Source organism: Vanacampus margaritifer, chromosome 7, assembly GCF_051991255.1.
Source record: "Vanacampus margaritifer isolate UIUO_Vmar chromosome 7, RoL_Vmar_1.0, whole genome shotgun sequence".
Classification (NCBI taxonomy): Eukaryota; Metazoa; Chordata; class Actinopteri; order Syngnathiformes; family Syngnathidae; genus Vanacampus; species Vanacampus margaritifer.
In genome coordinates, this window is record NC_135438.1 from 14319751 (window position 1) to 14340961 (window position 21211).

General features: G+C 42.9%; 3 protein-coding genes across 5 annotated transcripts; all 3 read right to left on the reverse strand.

Moving 5' to 3' along the window:
• Positions 1-877: 877 nt before the first annotated feature.
• srp68 (signal recognition particle 68) lies at positions 878-9040 on the reverse strand. The gene is made up of 16 exons (XM_077569896.1): positions 8824-9040; positions 8362-8428; positions 8154-8267; positions 7710-7905; positions 7211-7293; positions 7004-7113; positions 6832-6911; positions 6611-6751; positions 4259-4357; positions 4088-4152; positions 3820-3973; positions 3634-3728; positions 3432-3561; positions 3248-3323; positions 3114-3166; positions 878-2644 (listed from the first exon to the last, which is right to left on the reverse strand). The coding sequence occupies exons 1-16, from the start codon at positions 9029-9031 to the stop codon at positions 2417-2419; spliced, it is 1899 nt and encodes a 632-aa protein (XP_077426022.1). The 5' UTR covers positions 9032-9040; the 3' UTR covers positions 878-2416.
• A 622-nt stretch (positions 9041-9662) lies between these two features.
• On the reverse strand, positions 9663-13701 carry polg2 (polymerase (DNA directed), gamma 2, accessory subunit). 3 transcript variants are annotated; one of them, XM_077569899.1, is made up of 8 exons: positions 11829-13701; positions 11556-11664; positions 11216-11316; positions 10964-11130; positions 10698-10835; positions 10546-10626; positions 10379-10479; positions 9663-9957 (listed from the first exon to the last, which is right to left on the reverse strand). In XM_077569899.1, exons 1-8 carry the CDS (start codon positions 12301-12303, stop codon positions 9792-9794), a joined length of 1338 nt encoding a protein of 445 aa, XP_077426025.1. In that variant the 5' UTR covers positions 12304-13701; the 3' UTR covers positions 9663-9791. The 3 variants fall into 3 exon arrangements, with proteins under 3 accessions (XP_077426025.1, XP_077426024.1, XP_077426026.1); XM_077569898.1 differs by having other exon boundaries at positions 10964-11149; positions 11216-11321; XM_077569900.1 differs by having other exon boundaries at positions 9813-9957; positions 10371-10479; positions 10964-11149; positions 11216-11321.
• Positions 13702-13842: 141 nt separating this feature from the next.
• Positions 13843-21211, reverse strand: LOC144054690 (putative ATP-dependent RNA helicase DDX5). The gene is made up of 13 exons (XM_077569897.1): positions 21048-21211; positions 20013-20196; positions 19645-19741; positions 18570-18703; positions 18271-18336; positions 18009-18150; positions 17670-17830; positions 17402-17574; positions 17215-17325; positions 16744-16805; positions 16340-16399; positions 14723-14944; positions 13843-14631 (listed from the first exon to the last, which is right to left on the reverse strand). The coding sequence occupies exons 1-13, from the start codon at positions 21086-21088 to the stop codon at positions 14171-14173; spliced, it is 1914 nt and encodes a 637-aa protein (XP_077426023.1). The 5' UTR covers positions 21089-21211; the 3' UTR covers positions 13843-14170.

Genomic DNA, 21211 nt, shown 5'->3' on the forward strand with positions numbered 1-21211 from the left:
TCCATCCAGGCGTGGCGCTGGAATGTGTGTGTGTGTGTGAAGCAGGTGAGACATGAAAGCTTGACATGCTTCCAAAAGGGAAGTTCTGATTGGTCTTCAATGATGTTAAAAATGCAAGCGAGACCACTGTTTGCCGGCGAGCGACTAACACGCCTTGGTGGTTAATGCGAGCTATGATGTACACAATAATCCTACAAACACATCCACGCCCAGTTGAGGCATCCCACAGACTGCACACACCCGCCGCTACAAAACCTGTTCAGAAACGTTGCAAATACACACTTTAGTCACATTGTCATCCCAAGAACAACTAAATCAAACGGTTGGTGTAAATATATTTTAATTATGTATTCAGATCATCCAGCTTTTTTTTTTTTTGTTTCCAAAATACAACTCATTTGGACCAAGTATTTTCTATAATGACGTAGGGGTAGGGGTAGGGGTAGGGGTAGGGGTGGGGGTCAATTCAGAAGGTGGCAAAATACAGTGTGTCCTTTTAGCGTGGTAACATATGACATTTTTAGGTTACAAAGAACACACAATGGATTAGTTTACGTAGTGGCCTAAAATTTCATTGTTTTAATATCGACCACCTTGAAGCGTTATTCACTCAAATACTGTCTTTACTGTTATGACTACGATACGACTTGGAATTATGTTTCCACTGTAAAATGGAACCCATGATAAAACAGGGACAAACCGTATTGTACATTTACAGATCAGCGGTTGATAAAATGGATAAAACGTCAAAAATGTGTATTCTGAAGGCCTTAAGACATAGTACTGTGCAAAAGCCTTGTGAGTCCTTCCAATTGTTGTTTGCTATAATAACCGCGCGCACCTGCAATTTATAGAGCTCATTCAGACGAGGCCAGACTGATTGAAAAATAAACACTGGTGGCGTGTCAAGTTTATTTGTCCATCTCTTTGTTAGTTTCAGTAATTCTAACTCTTGAGTCATCTAAGACCTTTGTATAGTACAAAACATTTCCACAGACGGATGATATTTGTGATGGTGGTAAAACTGAAATAAAAAAAAATAACACACAAATTTAAAAGATTCCAACATGATCATCAGGCAGCAGACTTATGCTTTGGGGACTAAGTACACCTGTCACGTTTTTTTGTGAATATTTATGTAGAAATGACTTAGTAGTTGTATTTATTGTCCACCGCAAAATACACACAGCCATTAACGTGTAAACCATTTGCAACAAAAGTGAGTAAACCCCTAAATGAAAATGTCCAAATTGGCCCCAATTAGCCATTGTAATCCCTGGTGTCATTTGGCTAGTTTGTGTTATAGAATCTCAGGTATGTTAGTGTGTAATTACTCGCACACTCTCTCACGGTCACTGGCAGTTCAACATGGATCTGGGGGGGGGAAAAAATTGTGGCTCTACATAAAGATGGCTGATGTTATATGAAGAGTGCCAACTTCCTCAAACTAAGCAGCAGCGTGGCACCTAAGACAATACAGCGGTTTAACAAAATGATACAATGTGGACATTTTCACTTTTGTTGCCAGTGATTTAGACAATGGTTTTGTGTTGACCTATAAAAGCTGTACACTGACTACTAAGTGTCATTTCTTTACCGTCCCATGAAAGCAAGTTACCAAAATATGAGCTGTGTACTGACTTATGTGAGATACTGTAAAACGTGAGCCATTTGGAAACATTGAAACCATTGGACCTTGGTCCCACTCAACTATATCAACGTTCCTTTTAAAATTGCTCACAGTACAAATCAACAAGGATGAACTTTGGGTGCAATTGAAAATGCAATCTGACGCCCGAACTCTACTCTGACGGTACGTGTGCGCCATTACATTCCAACTCCCCTCAGCATTTCCAAATGGGCCCAGCGAACATTTTCGAACATACGCTTTGTCTCAGTTTTCTTCCCTACGAGCTTGCCTAAATTCAAGGAGGATGGCCCACTCCACACGACTTAAGCACCATCTATGTTTGTATCAAGAAGCAAGTGCCGCCTTGTGCTTTTTAACCGGTGCACTGATCGCCTAAACCAGTTAGCTCTTCCGCAGTGATTATATGTGAACTCTGACAAATGAGAAAAAAATCAGGGCGGACTCGGAGGGAAGAAAAAGGACAAAGCAAACAAATGAGGTGTGCGAGGTCACATGAGTTTCATGAAGTGTACTGTGTCAAAGTGGCTTTCTGGGGGGGGACTACAAATGCTGCGGGGACAAAACAACATGGCTGTAAATATTAAGACATGGTAACCGGTTTAACCATGACAAGTCATTAAAAACATGGCAGGTAGATTTCATGACATTCCATTCTCCAAAACTCATCTACTTCTTTTGCAACAGAGGCACTGAAAGCAACCATTCAAGAAAGATGATTCTAACAAGTGAAAGCGGGGGGGGTACGCTTTACTTCTTCCTCACGTTCTAGCTGCCGAATCCAAAGATGCCCTTGATGTAGCCGGTCAGGCCGCCCTTGACCTTCTGCTCCACCTTGTCGTCCAGGGGCGGGAAGGCCACGTGGTTGAGAGCCAGGTCAAAGAAAAGAGGCTTGCATGGGATCGGCTGGAAGTCGGGCGGGAAGTGGACCAGGTTGGGATGCTTGCCCACCAGGGACGGGTCCAGGCGGAACGACTCCAAACGGTCGCACAGAGGCTGGAGAGTGACGAGGACACCGTGACGAAAGCGGAAAAGCGCTTCTTAGGGCGTCCGCGCATGTGAGTGTTTTGTTAACACTTACATGGCATAAGCCTGTGCTCGAAAACTAGCATTGAGATCGAGAGAACCGCTTTTAACTGGCGATTTTCAAATCATTAAGGCTGACAACTTTAGAGTAGGGATAGACCGATTATCAGCCGAGCCGATTATTGGTGCCAATATTTGGCATTTTGACAAAATCTAAAGGCCGATAAAGCTGGTAATCTCACTGAACGGTGAATGCTTGCGAACGTAGGGAATTTAGGGTTTTCATCAGGATTTGTAAGATGTTCACAAGACACTTTTTACTTATCGCAAAGACATTTTAAACATATTCCGACAACCGTGGTGGTTCCTGTTGCTTTTTTAGCCAGAACGTTTTAAAAATATCTCTAACCATATAGACGTTTGGGTTGCTCCCTCTTACCGTGTTGTCTTTGACGGGCTGTGGAATGGTAACGTCAACAGTCTCGCCAGTGTCTGAAACAAACATGCATATCGTCAGGTTTTACCCCTCCAGGCAAAAAAAGAAGGAAAAAAAGTGCAGCTTCAAGTCTTCACCTAAAATGGCAGCGGCTTGAAGAGAGTATTTTTCTGCGTTGACTTTAGCGATGAGCTCTTGAACATCGGGGAGATCCTGTCGACATCACAAACAATGTCAATCCATCAAAGCTTCCTACAGCGGATGCACATTCTGAAAGCACAATTGAGGCTAGACGAGCAAGACACTGCAGCAGCTCCCAACCTTAAAGCTGTTGTTCATGCCCTTGGCCTTCGACTGCACCTCCTTGGCATACTTGAGGACCCTCTCATAGAGCACCAGAGCCTCACTCCACTTCTTCACCAGAACGTAAGACTGGGCAATGTAGAAACACCTACAAGGGAAACAAACATTGTCAATATCAGAGGCATGCGATGGTATTGCTCACACGCGTGCGTTGGCTAACCTGTAGGCTTTGTAGGCCAGGGTCTTGAGGGCCACCTCTTTCTGGAAGGTGTGGTCGTCCTCCAGGCCCTGCAGGGAGGAGAGCTCAGCCAGACTCTGCGGGGACAGCAGAGGCGTTAAGAGGTTACAGGTGCCGTGTTTGGAGGACAGACACGGCGGTTAGGATGTTCCACAACCACACACTTGCCTGCAGGATGATGTCATAGAGGCGGATGAGGTCCTGTGGACGGGCCCCCCTCTTACTCTCGTCCCCCTCGGGCTCCTTCAGCTTGGCCTGCAGCGTGTGCGCCATGCTTTCGTTCCTCTTCACCAGCGTGCACAGCTTGATGTAGCTCAGGTAGCTGGCGGACCACCACAGCAACTTAAGCAAATGTTTCACTTCTCACGCAAGCCACGCTAATGATTCTAACGTCACTAATAACACATTTGTCATCGCTTCACATCATCTTGACGACCTGTGCAAGAACTGCATGTTGGACACTTTGCCGTTTTCAGCATCAGAGCTCCTCTCTCGCTGCTTCTACAAGCACAAGCAATAATCAAACATGAAAAATGTTAGAAACTTTTAGTCATAGCAACATCTTCCACTTGAGCTACTAAAAACTTTGAAGGTGATATAATCGTACCGCCTCAGTCTTGAGCTCCTCTCGCACCGCTTGGATGGTGTCGCGGCACTCGGCCAGCAGGGTCTCATACAGATGCTCTTTGGTCTCCTCATTGGCTGCCTTTAAGAGAGGCAACACGGAGATGGCATTAAAGTGGAAGTCAACCGTAAACATTTCTTGACAATAATATGTCATGTGTGACCTCACTAGTCTAAACATGACATTTTGATTAATATTACATTTGTGGAAATTGAGTTATGAAGCAAAATCCAGCCATTTTTATCCATCTTAGGGGGCGGCCATTTTGCCACTTGCTGTCGACTGAAGATGACATCAATGTTGCTCAGGGGCTCAGGCAAGGACCCGATCACAACTCACCTGTTTTCTGAAGCTACGCTATGAATGGTTGTTACCTGAGACCTCAGCAACATTGATGTTGACTTGCATCAAGTTTTCATATCTAAACTCTGCTATGCCATAAACCTATTTTAATTCCAGACATATTTTCAAAGCAAAATTAATCAGGACAAATGCCTTCACACACAGGAATTAGGGAGGCATATGTTCAGTTGGAATGCTGGTGTGTTGCTCAACATCTCAATTTTGACACCTGCGTTCACTTTCGCCGTGATTAAAATCGCAAACGCACAAGTCAATCACACAACCACACCAAGGCCTGTTAACCTCTAGTAGTTAAAGTGCGAGACTTGAAGCAAGAATGTATGGCTGGCGACACACAGGAGGAGGTATGTGGCCCAGCAGGCTACTGATGCATTCCAGCACTCTTGCATACACACTATGCAGGGTACAAGTCATTGTCAATGACACATTGTTCTTTACCTTACAAACAAGTCAATACCCTTGTATTACTTATCGATACAGCTACAAAATCAAAAAAAAAGACGCCATGTAAACATTACTGAAAATAGTGAAGGTCAGCAAATGCACTTTATCAATATTTCAGTTTGATGTGTTTTGCAATCCTAACTGTGATGAGGCACACGAGAGGTGCACCTCAGGGGTGACGATGGTATTTAATGTTGTGCACTTGCGTAACAGCACCATAGGTACGCCCAGCCCAACCTGCTAGACCTGTTCTACATTCTCTGTGGTTGAACAGGAGGGCTGCATGCATGCTGCAGACTGACACATACAATGTGGCTCTTCACTACAATGAGCACGTACAGGCCGATGATGGTTGTGTGAGGGGAATAAAACCAAAGCATGAGATCCTCCGACTTCTTGCATTTACACCTCACTCTATTGGGGGGTGGGGGGGGATCTGTCTAGATCTGAAGTCAGACCTTTAAGCATTAAATGGCTATACTATTGTATCTTTACCCACACACAAACTGGGTGTTGTCCTGCATTTATGTGCGTACTGATATGCTCAGAATGTAGTCGTACGAAGATTGAGGCTGAATGCCAGAGGGCGTAATGGGAGTGCCCACAAAAAGCGCTTTCGACAAAACCCACAGGAATGACTGGAAGTGGCTTCCAGTAGCCAAGAGAGACTGGAAAGGCGACAATGACACCCTATGAACGTTCGCTAAACTACATCCAGACACTTTCACACCGGTGAGAATTACGGAAAGCTAACAAAGTGTCAGACTACAGTGGAACTGACACTGGCTGATTTCTAGGTTGTTCTAATTTCCAATAAATCTGCCTATATAATGTAATGTAATTTATTTGGGGCTCGAACTGTCATAAAAAAAAAAAAACATTGGCTGTACAAGTGTACTTTCATGATTATTAAGGATATAAAGAGGTTGAGTTACTATTTACCCTTTGAAGGTACCCAACAGACACGCAATGGAGAGGGAACAGGAAGCTATTTGCAGAGTGAGAATGTCACCAAGTGGCGTATAAAGGTGTTGCTGGAATTGGTATAGGATCTGCTTAGTAGCCACCTACTCATTTGGGTACTGTATGTCATTTATTTTTAATTCATTCCATTTCTCATCTGGTACTGAGCATCTCGGCCTGTTTCTGATGTACGTAGCAGTAAGTTTCTTGTTCTATTGTTCCTCACATACAGAAAGATATCAAAAGATAGGTTTAAATATATAGTCATGCTTTTCTGTAAAATGTTACTGAAACTCCAAATTATAATTACAATTGGCATTGAGTGGATAACAAAATTAGGGTAATTAAACCACTTGTGGGGGGCGCATTCATTTTGATGGTACCACTTTCACATTTTGGCAGACATCTGCGGCTTTCCATACAAACTGGTAATAGGTAAACTATTGCTTGGTCTGCACATGTAAAAACAAAGCTCCAAAAGGCAAGTTGCGGAGTGAAAGAAGGACCAAAATGACCATAGTGGAGGAGGTTTGGTCCTCTATAAAACCATGTAGCAATACTGACCTGAGCGATGGCAGCCTCATTGTCTGCTAGACCCAACAGGAAGACACGGGCCTTGTCAATCTTGATGGGCACACTCCTCCCACGCCACTCCACCTCACTCATGCTGGCCGCCTGCTTGGTTCTTGCCTGAGTGATCAGGGTCTGGGGATGAAAGAACAATGAGCAATGGTAAATTTGGAAGCGGTGATTCTTCTGTTTGTGAGCAACATCAGTGATCTCACTTCTAGTTTCTCAGCCATCATGCCTCCACCTCCTCCTGTCAGTCTCATCTGCATCAAGTCATTGATGGCATTCTGGTCACCTGTAAGACAGCAACACAATAGGTGAGGGGAAAAGACAAGAGGTGCAATAATTACAGTGTTATTTATTTTCACTATTGTCTACCACTCTTACCTATATTGTAAGCGCAGTATCGGATGTTAGGTGATATTTCGTCTACACGCTGGCGATACAGAGCTTCCAGCTCCTCAGTGAATGCACTTGCCAACTTCTCATAGATGGTCCTTTAACAAAAATGATTAATTTATGGCAATCCTTGATTATGACACAAGCAATACAATAACTGAATGTTATGAGATAAAGATAGTGTAAAGGCCTCACTTGCACTTATTGAAGGCCTCCATGGCACACTTCCACTTTTGCAGTTCAAACTCTACCATCCCCGTCAGGTATGATGTGTAAGCCTGCAGTTAAAAACAAGATGCAACATCAATGACTCTGGACAATAAGATGAAACGATAAGCAAAACAACAGAGCTTCAATATTATTAAATAAAAGAAAAAACTACACAAATAATCTATCACTGACAGGTATATGGAAGAGGAAAAGTTTTTAATTTTATAGGACTGAATGGTTGGGCAATGAATAGGGTGGTAACATAATTTCATTGTTGTTTCATGGATCAAAAACTGGGGATTTTTATTTATTTATTTAAAAATGATGCATTTTAACCATTTTTTACACCAACATAATAACTAGACCAGTGTCATTTAAAAAAATAACCTATCATTATTGTGTTTTTGGGAGAATAAATCACCCCAACCAATTTGTTATCGCGACGGGCCTACACACGTCGCCATCAGTAAAGACTTAAGTGTACCTGAGCTTCCAGTTTAGTCTTGGCATCAACAGAGGGGCTCTCGCACAGCTTCTCCAACTTCTGACTGTGCTTAGCAGCTTTCCGGAGCCGAGACAGCAGGTGGAAACGCTTACGCGGCTCCGTGTTGGCCTCCTGCTTCAACTGCATGGCGTAACTCCACGCACGCTCCGCTTCCATCAAAACCAGCAGCAAGTACCTAAATAGGAGAAGCAAGCTGGGTCAGTGCTTGGCATTACACATCTCTAGATCAGTGATTCCCAATCCAGAGCGCCATTTCATTTTAACCAAATTATTTACTACAAATGCATCTATGGTCATCTATCTATGCTAGTGACTTATAATGCCAGGCACAACAATTAGATGGCAGAAGATAAACTTTTCCTGTGTATGCACCTGTCACCATTCATACAACAGAATATACAAATAATACATGACATTCCTTACCTGTTGTCTGAAATCATTTCAACTGTAATTTTTTTCCCAACAAACTTGTGCCGGTTCCCCATCTTGAATCCAAGAGTCTTGCGTAGACGACGCAGTCTACGAGAACAGTAGCCCCTGTAAAAGACCAGGTAGGGGTTGGTTTATGGCAGGAGTCACACGATCATAAACGTTTAATCTTTTTACAGAAATAATGCCACTTCTCCTGTACCTGTATCTTTGGTAGTCCCCATGTCTGAGACCATGCAGCTGCTGAGACTCCTTGATTATTTGTAAGACTGCGATGCACAGTTAAGGAACCTTAAGCTTTACACACACAATAACGAACATTTCATTCTTTCTTTTTTGTACGCAGTCGACGTACACCCATCATGACAACAGCATTTTAAAACTATTTTTATTTCAAACAACACTATGATCGTGTACTAAACAACACGAACTAACATAATAATTTCATGTATGGATATGCCACTTTCAATCATTTTAAGGCGAGCTAGCAAATTAAGTTGAAATGTCTGCCAATGGTAGTCTGTTTCAGTGTGACACGTAGCCTAACATCGCTAGCCTCCGACACACGTAGCTAACATGCTAATGTTAGCTTCGGAGCTAAGTTGGCAGTCTTGACATAACTAAAACACGCAAGATATACAACGCTGCAAAAAAAAAAAGATACTTTCGAGTCCAATTCCTCCGCCAGGTGAATTTTCCTTATTTTCATCCAAGGAAGCTTTCGCTTCGTTTTGCTTGACTGTGGCCATTTCTAAATCCTGGCAAAACCGAGCACAGCCACAGACAGCAGACACGCTGAACTGTACACGAAATGGACCAATGGCGCTTGCAGGGAGGGGCAAAGTCTGAAAAATCTCGCGAGTTTTCCCCATCTGCGTTATCAGTCGAAACTCAAGAAACACCTTTACTTTGTTTCTTTCGCGAAAGCGCTCAGACATATAAAAAATAAAAAATGCTAATAATCTAACTTGCATAATTAAGGAATATAAGCCATGTGAAAAGCCGTTGCTATTTCTATTTTCTTTTTAATTTTGAAATGTACCTCTTCTTTTTCTGTTGACTTTGACAATAACTGTAGTGTTTGTGTGCATGTTGAGTAATTTAAAAAAAACGAAAAACCGTATAGAAGAAAGATTGGACACTTGCAGTGACAGCACTGCTCTGTAATTGATTATTGTTCGAAGCTCCCACAATGCCTCAGTGTATTGCACGCACTAGTAGTTCACTAAACTAAATGATATATTGAAATCTGTACATATGTTGGAACTGCTGAATCAATTATCAATTTATGCTAATGCAGTAGTGAAGTTAGAATAACGGTAAATACTAAATTTATATGGAAAGCACTTCTAAACCAGATTATGAAACCACTCAAATGCAAAACAGTATCAACAGCTGTGATTATACTTTCTTGTGCAAACCAGTTCATCACATACTTTGTGACCTCAAAACCGTGTCTGTTGGTACTGAACACCAAAATATGTTCAAAAACCTCCTTGAAGATGCAATTCTCCATTTATTAGCATCTTGACCAAGTGGTGAAAAAAAAAAGTCCTTGTCAATGGTTTTGTACCTACTACTATACAAAACTGAGGCAGTAAACGAACATTCAATTAGAACATGAGTAATAATTTACAAGTTATCTGCAGCAGAAATATATCTGCAGAGGAAGTTGTTCAGTTCCGAGACATGCATGGTCTCCTTGATGGTAGTGTCTCTGCTACGCAAGTGCAGGAGGCCGCTCTCCAGTGTGTTCTCACTAACCACCGCAGTAAAAAGCACGCCCATCTCATCATACCTACGATACATCAAGCACACACACAAAAGAGTATTTAACACTCATTGAGCTATTTGTTAATACAGTGAACGTCATAATATACACTATAGCACTTAAAAAAAAAACACATTTCCAGATTACCATAAAATGCACAATAGTATTACTTTGACAGGTAAACGTTACCCTACTTCTGATCAACATGTCAGTACTTTTTGCACAACTTCCTGTTCTCCAACAATAATCTGAATGGCAAATTTCACAACAGGTGTTTTATTCATGAATTGACCAAACCATTTCCTGGTTTAATTTGAATCGATATTTAATCAAGCAATGTCAAGGTTATAGCGCATTTCAGTTTGATCTTCAAATTTCACCCGAAAGAATATCGTTCTACAACTTTTTATGAGTAGTGGATTTATTTTTTTATGCTCAACTTTTTTACTTTGAGTTCAGCTGCTCCATCGGTGTTTGTGATGTTTCAAGATACCCGGGCCAAGCAGAGATTTTGGCCTCCTTCAACTCCTGCAGCAGACCTTCACAAACCTATGGTCCATAAGCACAGTGAATGGCGAATGACACTCAGCAAAGGTCAAGTAAGTGTTTTCTGACCTGCCTCAGCTCCATGGTGGCTCCCCTACCAATACCTAAAGCCACTTTAATTGGCGCCAACAATGGATGCAATTTCAGAACCTGAAATCGGTGACATGATGAAAGAAAGTTACATAATTATTATTATTTATTTTTTTTACAGATGTCATTACCTTTCTCTGTTGTAGCTTCTGTTTGGTGTCCTCTCTATTGTGCAGCTGCAGCGAGTTAGCCAGAAAGGCCAACAAACCACGATTGATGTTCCCGGTTATTGAAACCACGTGAGGAATAGACTTGCGCCCATCTCGACTCTACAGGATATTTTGAAGGACAAACAGTACCATGTAATTTGCCGGCAATGCAACCAGATGCATTGATTATTTCGATTCGTCTAAAAGAGCACGCCAAGAAGCCACGACGCAACATAGCTGTGCCTGACCTGCAGTTTAGAGCGTACTCTTTTGTGAAACTGCAGCAGTTCGCTGTCTCCTCGGCTCCACAGAACCTCCACGGGCTCCTGACCCCACGGGAACTTGTAGAAGATCTTCACACCGCGTGACGACGCCCCCTCTAGTTCATCCTGAGGGACGTCACTGATGCTAAAATCTGACGGAGCAAGGGCAAACTGGGGGGGTGTAAAGGCATCAATTTAACCAAAACGCATTTTGGGAGGTATCTATCAAGAACTCACCTTTCTCCACCACTTGAGCCTCTGTCGAGCCCAGTGGTCCAACCATTGTGAGGAGGTTCGAGGGGAGCAGAACCACACAAGAGATGCCTGGGTGACTTCTGCTGGGCTGACAGAAAGAATCTTGGAATTACAGCACCACGGTTAAGGATGATTACCTCCGCCAAGCATGATTGTGATGCTGCTTGTTTGTTGGTTTGTAAGCAGTATTGTATGAAAACTGCACATCACATTTCCACGAAGCATTACGTGGTAAGGAAAACATTACCAATATATATTTATGTCTAGTGTGGCCTATTTGAAGACACACAAATGGAATGCTGGAGAGTCGATAAAGACTCACCAGCCATTGTCATCTTTTGAGGGCTGAAAACAGCTTCCAGTCTCAGCAATACCAAATGGAATCTTCCTGTTCACCGACTCAAATATGGGGACAAACTGCTCCAAAGAACCTTAGAAAGTAAAAAGACCACACAAGAATTCGAGTTTAGATCTCAAAGTGAAGAAACACAGACAACGGGGACACGGCACCATTAAATTCTTACTTTGCTAGTTTTCCTTCACTTATACAAAGAATACAAAAGAGGGGGGGGGGGGGCAAAGGTGGAAGTGCTACCTTGAATGAGGCTGGTTCGCAAGGAAGGTGCTCTCTGCAGAAACATCTGCACATTCCGGGCGAGCTGCTCCTTCATTGGCTCTGTCTCCTCCAGTACATTTTGGACGTCATCAGGTTCTACGACCCTCAGGTGTCCACATTGTCCAGCAGCTGCATCCTGACTGACGCTGCTGATGCTGGGCGTGTTTATCCCAAACACCTGATTTTTTGATCCAGTCATCGAACGCCACCACTGGTGCAGCACGTTCTCTCTGAGCTCGGTGCCCAGTGGCCCGTAGCTGCAAATGGTCCCACGTTTAAACAACTCCACGTTGGTGTGTCCAGATGAAATGAAGTGTCTGTCCACAAAGAGTTGCAGCAGAGCCCTGACATGATCCATATCGGTTGATGGACCGCAGCGTCCTCTTGTATGTTGCCAAACACGGGGCGTACATGATCGGAAAATACACCTTGGCAGTACAAAGTGGCTGAACATTATGAGCAACAAACTGATAAAATGCCAAATCTGTCGAATCGAAGTTATGAATCCATCAGAGGAACATAATCCGTACAATATCGCACCTAAACATGCACCGATGTTGACGTAAACGTATTTAAAAAGATCGTGAAAGGAGTTGAGGAAAAAAGTTAAGCAAGGTGACACTATAACATAACATTGTTTAGCTAACTCGTTTTTCGTCTCTCATGTCGAAACTGTAACCATTTTATCTTAAACTTTTTTTAAAGAGCATTTTTATCGTAAATGTCTCAAGATGTTAGTCTACAAATCATAAACAAACACAATCACGTTGTATTCAAAATTCGTAGGCTGCAAGTAACCCGGAAGTGCTTTTCATTTTACTTCCTGTTTTAATTTGCATACGTCGCCCACAGCGCCATCTATTGTACTCTTATGGTTTGACTATGTACTATCTCACCAGGGTCACCGGTGTCCTGCCCATCATTTGCATTTTTGTAAATGTTTTACTTTTCTTTTTATGGGGCAACACCGAAGAAATAACACTTTGCAACAATGTAAAGTAGTCAGAGTGCAGCTTTCCTGCCCATCATTTGCATTTTTGTAAATGTTTTACTTTTCTTTTTATGGGGCAACACCGAAGAAATAACACTTTGCAACAATGTAAAGTAGTCAGAGTGCAGCTTGTAAAACTGCGTAATACTCGCTTGGAATAAATAGTGACATGTTGAATTATTACATTTTAAAATCAAAGTATTAAGTGTTAATCAGGCTACAGAACAAATAAACATGTGATGATAGCAGGCACATTGGGGGTATTAATGTTATTGCACTGTAAAACTGTACACTACATTGACATTTAACTGATTGCCTGATGATTACAGGAAATCAAGTTTTGCTGTTAAGATGCTTTCCCTGACTGCTTTCCAATCCAGCATAAGACTTAAAATTTTAAACCATCACTGACTGGCATTTTGAACTATTCATAATTCCTATAACTTTAAGCCCCTGGTACGAGCTGAACAATAGCTGCATGCCCCCAAAGCAATTAAGATACTTTCGCCATCCTGCTTCATTGTGGGTAATGGTGTTCTTTTGGTGATTATTGTTGTTTGCACCACGTGTATCTTTCGGAATTTGGGAAAAGGGGACTGAGGGAGCTTCATCCCGAAATGTTCCGACTTCCATTTTGTTTTGTTTAAGGTAAGGCTTCCGTGCTGCGGGCCTCATGGCAGCGACCAGGCAGTTTTTTTTTTTATATCAATCTTGGAAGTGCATCCAGTTCTTTACTGTTGTGCCACATTTTCCCCACTTGATGATTGAATTCTTTAGTACTCTTCCCATTGATAGTCAAACAATTGAAATTCACCTGAAGCTTTATAGGTTATAAGACACATTTACTGTGTCAAGTTTTGTTTACTTTGGTCTTGATTTTTATTATTATTTTTAAATATTACAAGTGTGTAGACTTGATATATCCACTGTACTTTCCTCAGTATAAATCACTATTTGTATGTACTGTACATCAACACCAATTACCCCCAAAACACATACGTCTCCCCTTTCATATTTTATTGGAAAAAGGGACATATGCACTATTTAAATATTGATCACATCACTTTTACCAATTCATAGCACAAACGCAATACAACGCATCACCTAGTTAAATAACTAAGGAATGTGACACAAAAACAATCCAGGAAAAGTACAGTTGCACTGTAGGAGACGCACTGGTATTACGGAATTTATCGCAAAACCTGCAGTAAGCAAAAACAAAGTTAAACATGGAATACTTATAACAACTTCAAATGTAATCAATGTGTGACTTATTGTCGACTAAAAAAAAAGGAACAAAAACAAGCGGGTTCAATATGTTGCATGGCGACTACTGTGGAAAGGGCGGTGGCATGGGGTAGGGCGCCATTGGAGGTGGGGGTGGTGGCTGTTGAGCCTGTGGAGGTGGTGGGGGCTGCGGGGCGTAAGGGAACGGATGGTTCATGCCATTCTGACCAGACCTCTGCATGCCTCCAAACTGCGGGGGGCCTTGGCCCTGGAAGTTTTGGTTCCCAAAGCCTCCCACCTGATTGGATGGGCCACCAAAGTTACCCTGGCCATTGCTGCCGCTATAATTGTTGCCGTAGCTACCACTAGAGTTGCCACCACTGCCTCCATAGCTGCCCCCATTTTGCATCTTGCCCCCAAAACCACCCTTTGGCCCATTTCCGAACCCTCTATCGTTGTCCCTGTCCCTGTAGCCACCACCACCGAAGTTGTCACGCCGCCCACCTCCAGAATACCTATCTCGACGGTCGTCTTTGTAGCCACCACGTCCCCCCCTTCCACGACCTGCATGGGATGAAGAAGAGGAAGAGGAGCGGGTCTGTCAAATCTCACATTTCCCTCAATTGTCACCATTCAATTCAAGTGGTTGTCGTACCTCCTCTGTCCTCTGCCATCTGGATGAGCTTGGGGTTAATGGCCTGGTTGGCCTCACGTAGCACAGAGATCAGGTCACTTGCCTGTTTCATGTTGTTGGGGGTGAAGAAGGTGTAGGCTGTGCCCGTTTTTTGACTCCGGGCTGTGCGTCCAATGCGGTGGATATAATCCTCGGACGAGTTAGGGTAGTCAAAATTGATGACAAATTTCACATCCTCCACATCTGTGAAAGTGTTGCAGTGTGGCAAAACGAAACATGGAGGCCACACGGGGATTTTGCACACCACAACAGCCAGACCAAAGCAAACAATTAGCAACTTTGACGGCCGGGGAGGAAGGTGGTGGCTGAGGCTGTGGAGGAAACGGGTTAAAGCAGCATCATTTGACATCTAACTCCATGGGAATACTACTGTGGGAAGAGAGAAACGATGCACACTCCCATTTGCTTACCATCGTCCAAATGATCCAAAAAAGACATTCACTCCCCCGTTTGTTACCAAGGGAGAATACAAAATGGTATAAGGCTTACCATATAAGGAGTATGCATTCACTAGTCCTTTCCCAATGCAGCCAAATCCCCCACATGTTGTCAAGTGACATCCAGGAGCTTCTTCTACGCAGATGGGCCAGGATATGCACTGGGGCGTCCTCATAGGCCAATATTGGTAAAATAAATCAAATAAAACAACAAATTTGCAGGTCGGTTTTTCCCAGTACACCCTCAAAAGAAGCCACACTGCACGTCTTGCCAAGACCAAATAAATAGATGGGCTATTCAATTGACAGGGACCCCTTTAAAACATAAGAGCCTTGCGGGACCACCACAGCAAAAACAAATCCCACATCCCTTCATCAGTGTCATCAAGGCAAGATGTCGCAAGAAGCCAGTGTTCACTTGAGAAAATGTCTCTCATTGGCAGGTCTCGACATGACGTATAAAATACAGGCGAGGGAGGAACTTTGGTTTGAGCTGTCTCTCATTCTTTTTCCTCACTAACCCCTAAGCACATGTGCCAGGTCTCATCAATTTTCAAACACAAGTTCTCAAACTGCTCTCTCCATTTCAAGGAATCCAGCACTTTGACGGGAACAGGCGATAACCGAAAGCTGCGACGAGCACCCGTGCGACGCTGATCCAAGCTTCCGAAAGCTAACAATTGTTCCAAATCTCAAACGGACTTGCGATACTGTACAGCGCTTTCAGACACAGCAGCATGCAGCAAGCATTGTTTTTTTTGGGGGGGGTGGCGGTTACGTTTGAGTCGCAAACAGCTGGATGGCAGTTGTCGGGCGAAATCCACGGACAGAGAACAGATGTGTGTGTATTTCAACATGTCGGAGACAAAGGCTTAGCCACAGAGCCTTTTGAGAAAAATCACTGGCACACAAGAGCTTTCACCTCTCTAGGCCCACTGGGTGGCAAGCCAGTTGAGCACTTCCAATATGTCATCCTTCTCCCTCTCCAGGCCTGGGACTGTCATGCCTAGTGCCTGCCACAAAGACTCCACCTTAAGGTGAGAAAAACTCAGAAAATGCATAGAGAAGTTAAAGAAAGCAAAAACACTTTCTTTAAATTACGTGTGGAACAGCAAACGGTGCCGCTTAATGGCAGACTGACCTAAGCCGCGGGAGGCCACGTCTGTGGCGATGAGGATCGGTGCCTTCCCGTATCTGAACTCTGAAGGGAGAAAAGTGGAATGGGATTATTTCAAGAATAGGCAATTATAGGCTGCTTTTCCACTGCATACAACTGTCTCGACTCCTGCTTGGGAGTTCCGTGGGAAAACCACATCAGTCACACATTCAATCTGAATTTGGAAGGACTGATTGTGTTGGCGCTGTCATTTCTGGCTGTGTATTCTTTTCTCTAAGTTTAGAATGCAAAGATGAATCTGTATCCAAGCACCTGCTTTCTCCAATTCAGAAGCTTCAACAACAGAGTACAGCTGTGTTGTGCTGAGTAGATACCATGCAGTGGAAAAGGAGCATGACACAGCCAAGTTCCCATCATTACATTCTCACCATTTAGGACCCAGTCTCTCTCCTGCTGGCTCTTGTCTCCGTGAATTCCCATTGCTGGCCACCTGTGTGAGACAGACTCAGCATGACATGCAGCCAACCCAGCTTCGCAAAGCTCTTCTATTTGAGCAACAAAGTGTCAAGAAGAATGAACCATTATTGCCTTTTATTTCAAAATCTACCTGTGCGACTTTAACTCATTTTTGCTATGCCGGGTCACATATGTGCCACGGTAGTAAATTAAATCAGAGGTCCCCAACCCTGGTCCTCAGGGACCGGTGTCCAGCCTGTTTTCCATGCCTCCCACAGCCAACACAGGTGGAGATCGTTATCAGCCTTCTCCAGAGATTGCTGATTAGCTGATGATATGAATCACCTGTGTTGGCTGTGGGAGGCATGGAAAACAGGCTGGATACCGGTCCCTGAGGACCAGGGTTGAGGACCTCTGAATTAAATGACATTGGATATTCTTACCCATCCCTTCTCATCCTCCTGGTGATCTCGTCACAACGTCTTTTGGTCTCCACAAAAATAATTGTCTTGTTCTCCTTTTCGCTCATTATCTCCTCCAACAACCGAAGCAGTCTGAAAGCAAGATAACGGATTGTTCTTTAGTTTCTAATACGTAACATAGTGAACTTTCCTCTCCAAAATGTCTTACTTGTCTTCCTTCTCCATGTCATTGCAAACATCAACTATCTGTAGGATGTTATGGTTGGCGCTGAGCTGAAGCGCTCCGATGTTGATCTGTACATAATCTTTCAGGAAGTCCTCAGCTAGCTGCCGAACCTCTTTGGGCCAGGTGGCGCTCCACATCAGAGTCTGACGGTCTGGCTGGTAAAGAGACAGCGGACAATTGCCTCACAATAATTATTATTTCTCAACATAAATGACAAAAAAAAAATCCTAGTCAAAGGAAATGATCTCACCCGTATTTGGTCCACGATCTTGCGGATCTGGGGTTCGAATCCCATGTCGAGCATGCGGTCGGCCTCGTCAAGCACGAGGTAGGTGCACCGCCGCAAATTTGTTTTCCCACACTCCAGGAAATCAATGAGACGACCCGGGGTAGCAATACAAATCTCAACCCCTTCAAAAAAAACACAATTTACACATCATTATTCACAGGTTTCATAAAAGACACTTTTCCTACAAATACATTTATATTTATACAGCATTTCGGGGTACACAGGCTTTAAGATGAGGGGTGCTCTGGACTCAAAAAGTATGAGGATTCCTGGCATAGAGATAAGTTTGAAGCAGCATACCCCTCTCCAGATCCCGAATTTGAGGTCCTTTAGGTGCGCCCCCATAGATGCAGGTGGACTTGAGACGGGAGGCCCTCCCGTATTCAGCAGCCACTTGTTGCACCTGCTGGGCCAGCTCACGTGTCGGCGCCAAAACCAAGCACTGCAAAAAAGCAGGAGTTTGCATAAAAATGTGCATTCAACAAAGTAGTTGAAGAGATCAAGCGACAAAGCCATCAAGCGCTTTTTTAGACAAAACACATTGTTAACACGTTTTACTTACGATGGGTCCATCACCGTGCTCCAGGAAGGGTTGATGTTGAATGTGCACAATAGCAGGTAGAAGATACTGAAGAACAAACAGTGTGGACATTTTAGTACATCTCTGTGCTCAGTAAGCACTGATCAGATAGCTTTTTTTTTTTTTTTCTCAAGCAAAACATTCAGGTTGCACTGTCAGGCCCTTCTCAGACTATTGGAAAAACGGCCACAGCTTTGCAACCAGCAAAATGACTTTTGATACGTTTAAGTGTCTTAGAAGACCCAATGGAAATGTCATCGTTGTTGTGTTTTCATACGTACTGCAAGAGTTTTCCCAGAGCCAGTTTGAGCAATGCCGACCATGTCTTTGCCGCTGAGAGCGACTGGCCACCCCTGAGCTTGAATAGGGGTTGGTTCCACCCAGTTCAGTTTCATAATCACATCCATGACATAATCTGCAAAACAGGATAGGCAAGTTAAATGGAAGCAGAGGTTATACAACATTGCAAAATTCCACTCCTACCTATAGGTCATCTATTGGACATAAAGTCACGGGGGGGAAAAATATTAGGTCACCGTTGTTTCTTCAGTTTCTTACTCATTTAAAATACCTGGTACAGCTAAAGATACATTTGTTTGGGGCAAATTTCCCGGGCTTTCTTGATAGTAACCAAAATCACTTAAGTTCTATGGCATTGTACTGTCAATAACAGTGCTTTTAGGCAGTGTAGTGGTAGCAGGTGGTCTAATATTTTTTCCATGGCTGTACAATTTAACAGCCACAGAAAAGACTCCATACAAGCAAATACAGAACACTCAACTATTTGATGCAACTAATGCCTCATATGTTAATGAATTTCTGTGAAATATCTCTCTACACACCATACACATTGAATTTTCCATCATAAACTTTGAGCCACGCGGCCTACATTTTCTAGGACTAAACTGTTTATGGCAGCTAATGTACAGGGTGTCCATAAAGTCTCTTTACCATTTCAAAAAATTATTAAAAATGCAATTGATTAGATATTTTATTTAGATTTGTTCTATTGTATTCAGCATTTATTTAAGGTTTTTTTTAACCTCTTTTATTACACTTCTACATGGGCACCATTAGTTGCATAAAGCACATCAAGACGGTACTCGATTTCTTGCCATGTTCGCTGTAGCATAGCCTCATCAATTGTGGCAATGGCATCAGTAATCCTTTGCTTAAGGTCAGTAATGATAAACACTGTGTGTTTTTTTAAACACTGAATACAATAGAACAAATCTGAATAAAATATCTAATCAATTGCATTTTTAATGAATTTTTTAAATGGTAAAGAGACTTTATGGACACCCTGTATTGTAAACCTTGGGCTGAATAGGTTCTGGAGAAAGACTTTTAACTCACTTGGAAATGCCGCTTCATGGAACCTTATAATTGGTTTGGGACATTCTCTGCCTTTGACTGTGATTTCTTTGCTTCTTCTGTACTGCTCAACCTCTTGCTGAAATGGGAAGAAAAGGATCACACAAACAATTATAAACTGATGACTTGTGAGAACTTAAATAGACTAAGGTAAATATATCCATTCATGTATATGATTTTGGTGTAAAGGCAAAATACAGTCCATCACATAGACCCAATACACACGACCATTCACAGTCACTGGCTACAATTAAACTAGAAATGCTGATTTGGAATGTGAAGCACGGGGGGCGGGGGGCAATTTGTGTTAAACCAACATGTATGGAAAACAAAACACAATAAATACTTACAATCATTCTTCGTGTGGCATCGGCGTGTTCCTGGTAGAAGTCCTTTTGAAACTTTGGAAGCTCATCAAGGTTCCAGTGCTTCTTTCTTAACCTGTCACCGGGATTGCCAAACTTTGGCGGCGGAGGTCCACCCCTGCTGCCTCCACCACCGCCGCCTCCAAAACGAGGAGGTCCCCCACCATATCTACAAAGGAGAAAACATGACCCATTTAAAAACCCAAATATTGGCAATCCATGGTAAATTACACGTTTTAACACATCTATCAGATTAAAACGTGAAAAATATCATGTTAAAACATGATAAGTTACCACGTTGTGGTAAGTTTGACTTCCGGATCAGCTCTTTGCCTATTAGCTACGTCAATATGAAGCTCTTCTATAATACTGTAATAAAAAAAAACGACGTGTTTAAAAATATGTGAAATTAAAAGAAAAAAACGTCTTGTAAATGTGTTTCCTCAAATGTAAATTTGTCTTGGGACTTGAAAATGTGGTATGGCAATGTAACTTTGTTTTCCGATTAGTAAAAATTATCCCAAAAGGTAAATTTGTCTCCAGCTTTGTTTCTCGTATTTGTTTTGCACCTCCCGGCACAGACCGATCCTTGAGGCCTCACTATGCACCGACTGCATGCATGCGGTGACATTTGACAGCAACATAGCGATCACTACTATAGTGCAGACCATTAAACCCCAAAGCACAAATGAAGCTATTAAGGCTATTATGTGTTTCGTCAAGGCAATATTCGCTACGTCATGTTACAAGAAAGCTGTCTTTTTTCCTGTTGTCTTCGTGCAGATAGGTGCGGCGAAACAACTACACGGCCCGCAGTTAGCCACCTTAACACCACCTCCGAAATAACCGAGATGTTTCATATGTGTCCCCGAATGTTTATTTCAACGCAGGGATGAAAAAATGAATTAAAATTTAAGCTTCTCTTGACGCACCAGTTTTGCAAATGCTGCGTTTGACGCTAGCAGCCATTTGTAAACCGAAAGGGGAGGAAGGGGGGAAACAAATTAACGAGTGACTTACCCTCTATCTCGGCCACGGTCTCTGTCTGAAAATCCTGGCATTATGGTGTAGCACAATAAAGACTGTAAATAAAGACGAACTTATGGCAAAGATGTTCAATGGGGTTAACAAGACCGACGATGGCGGCTGATCACACACAATTCGGCGGAAGAGACGGAGGTGAC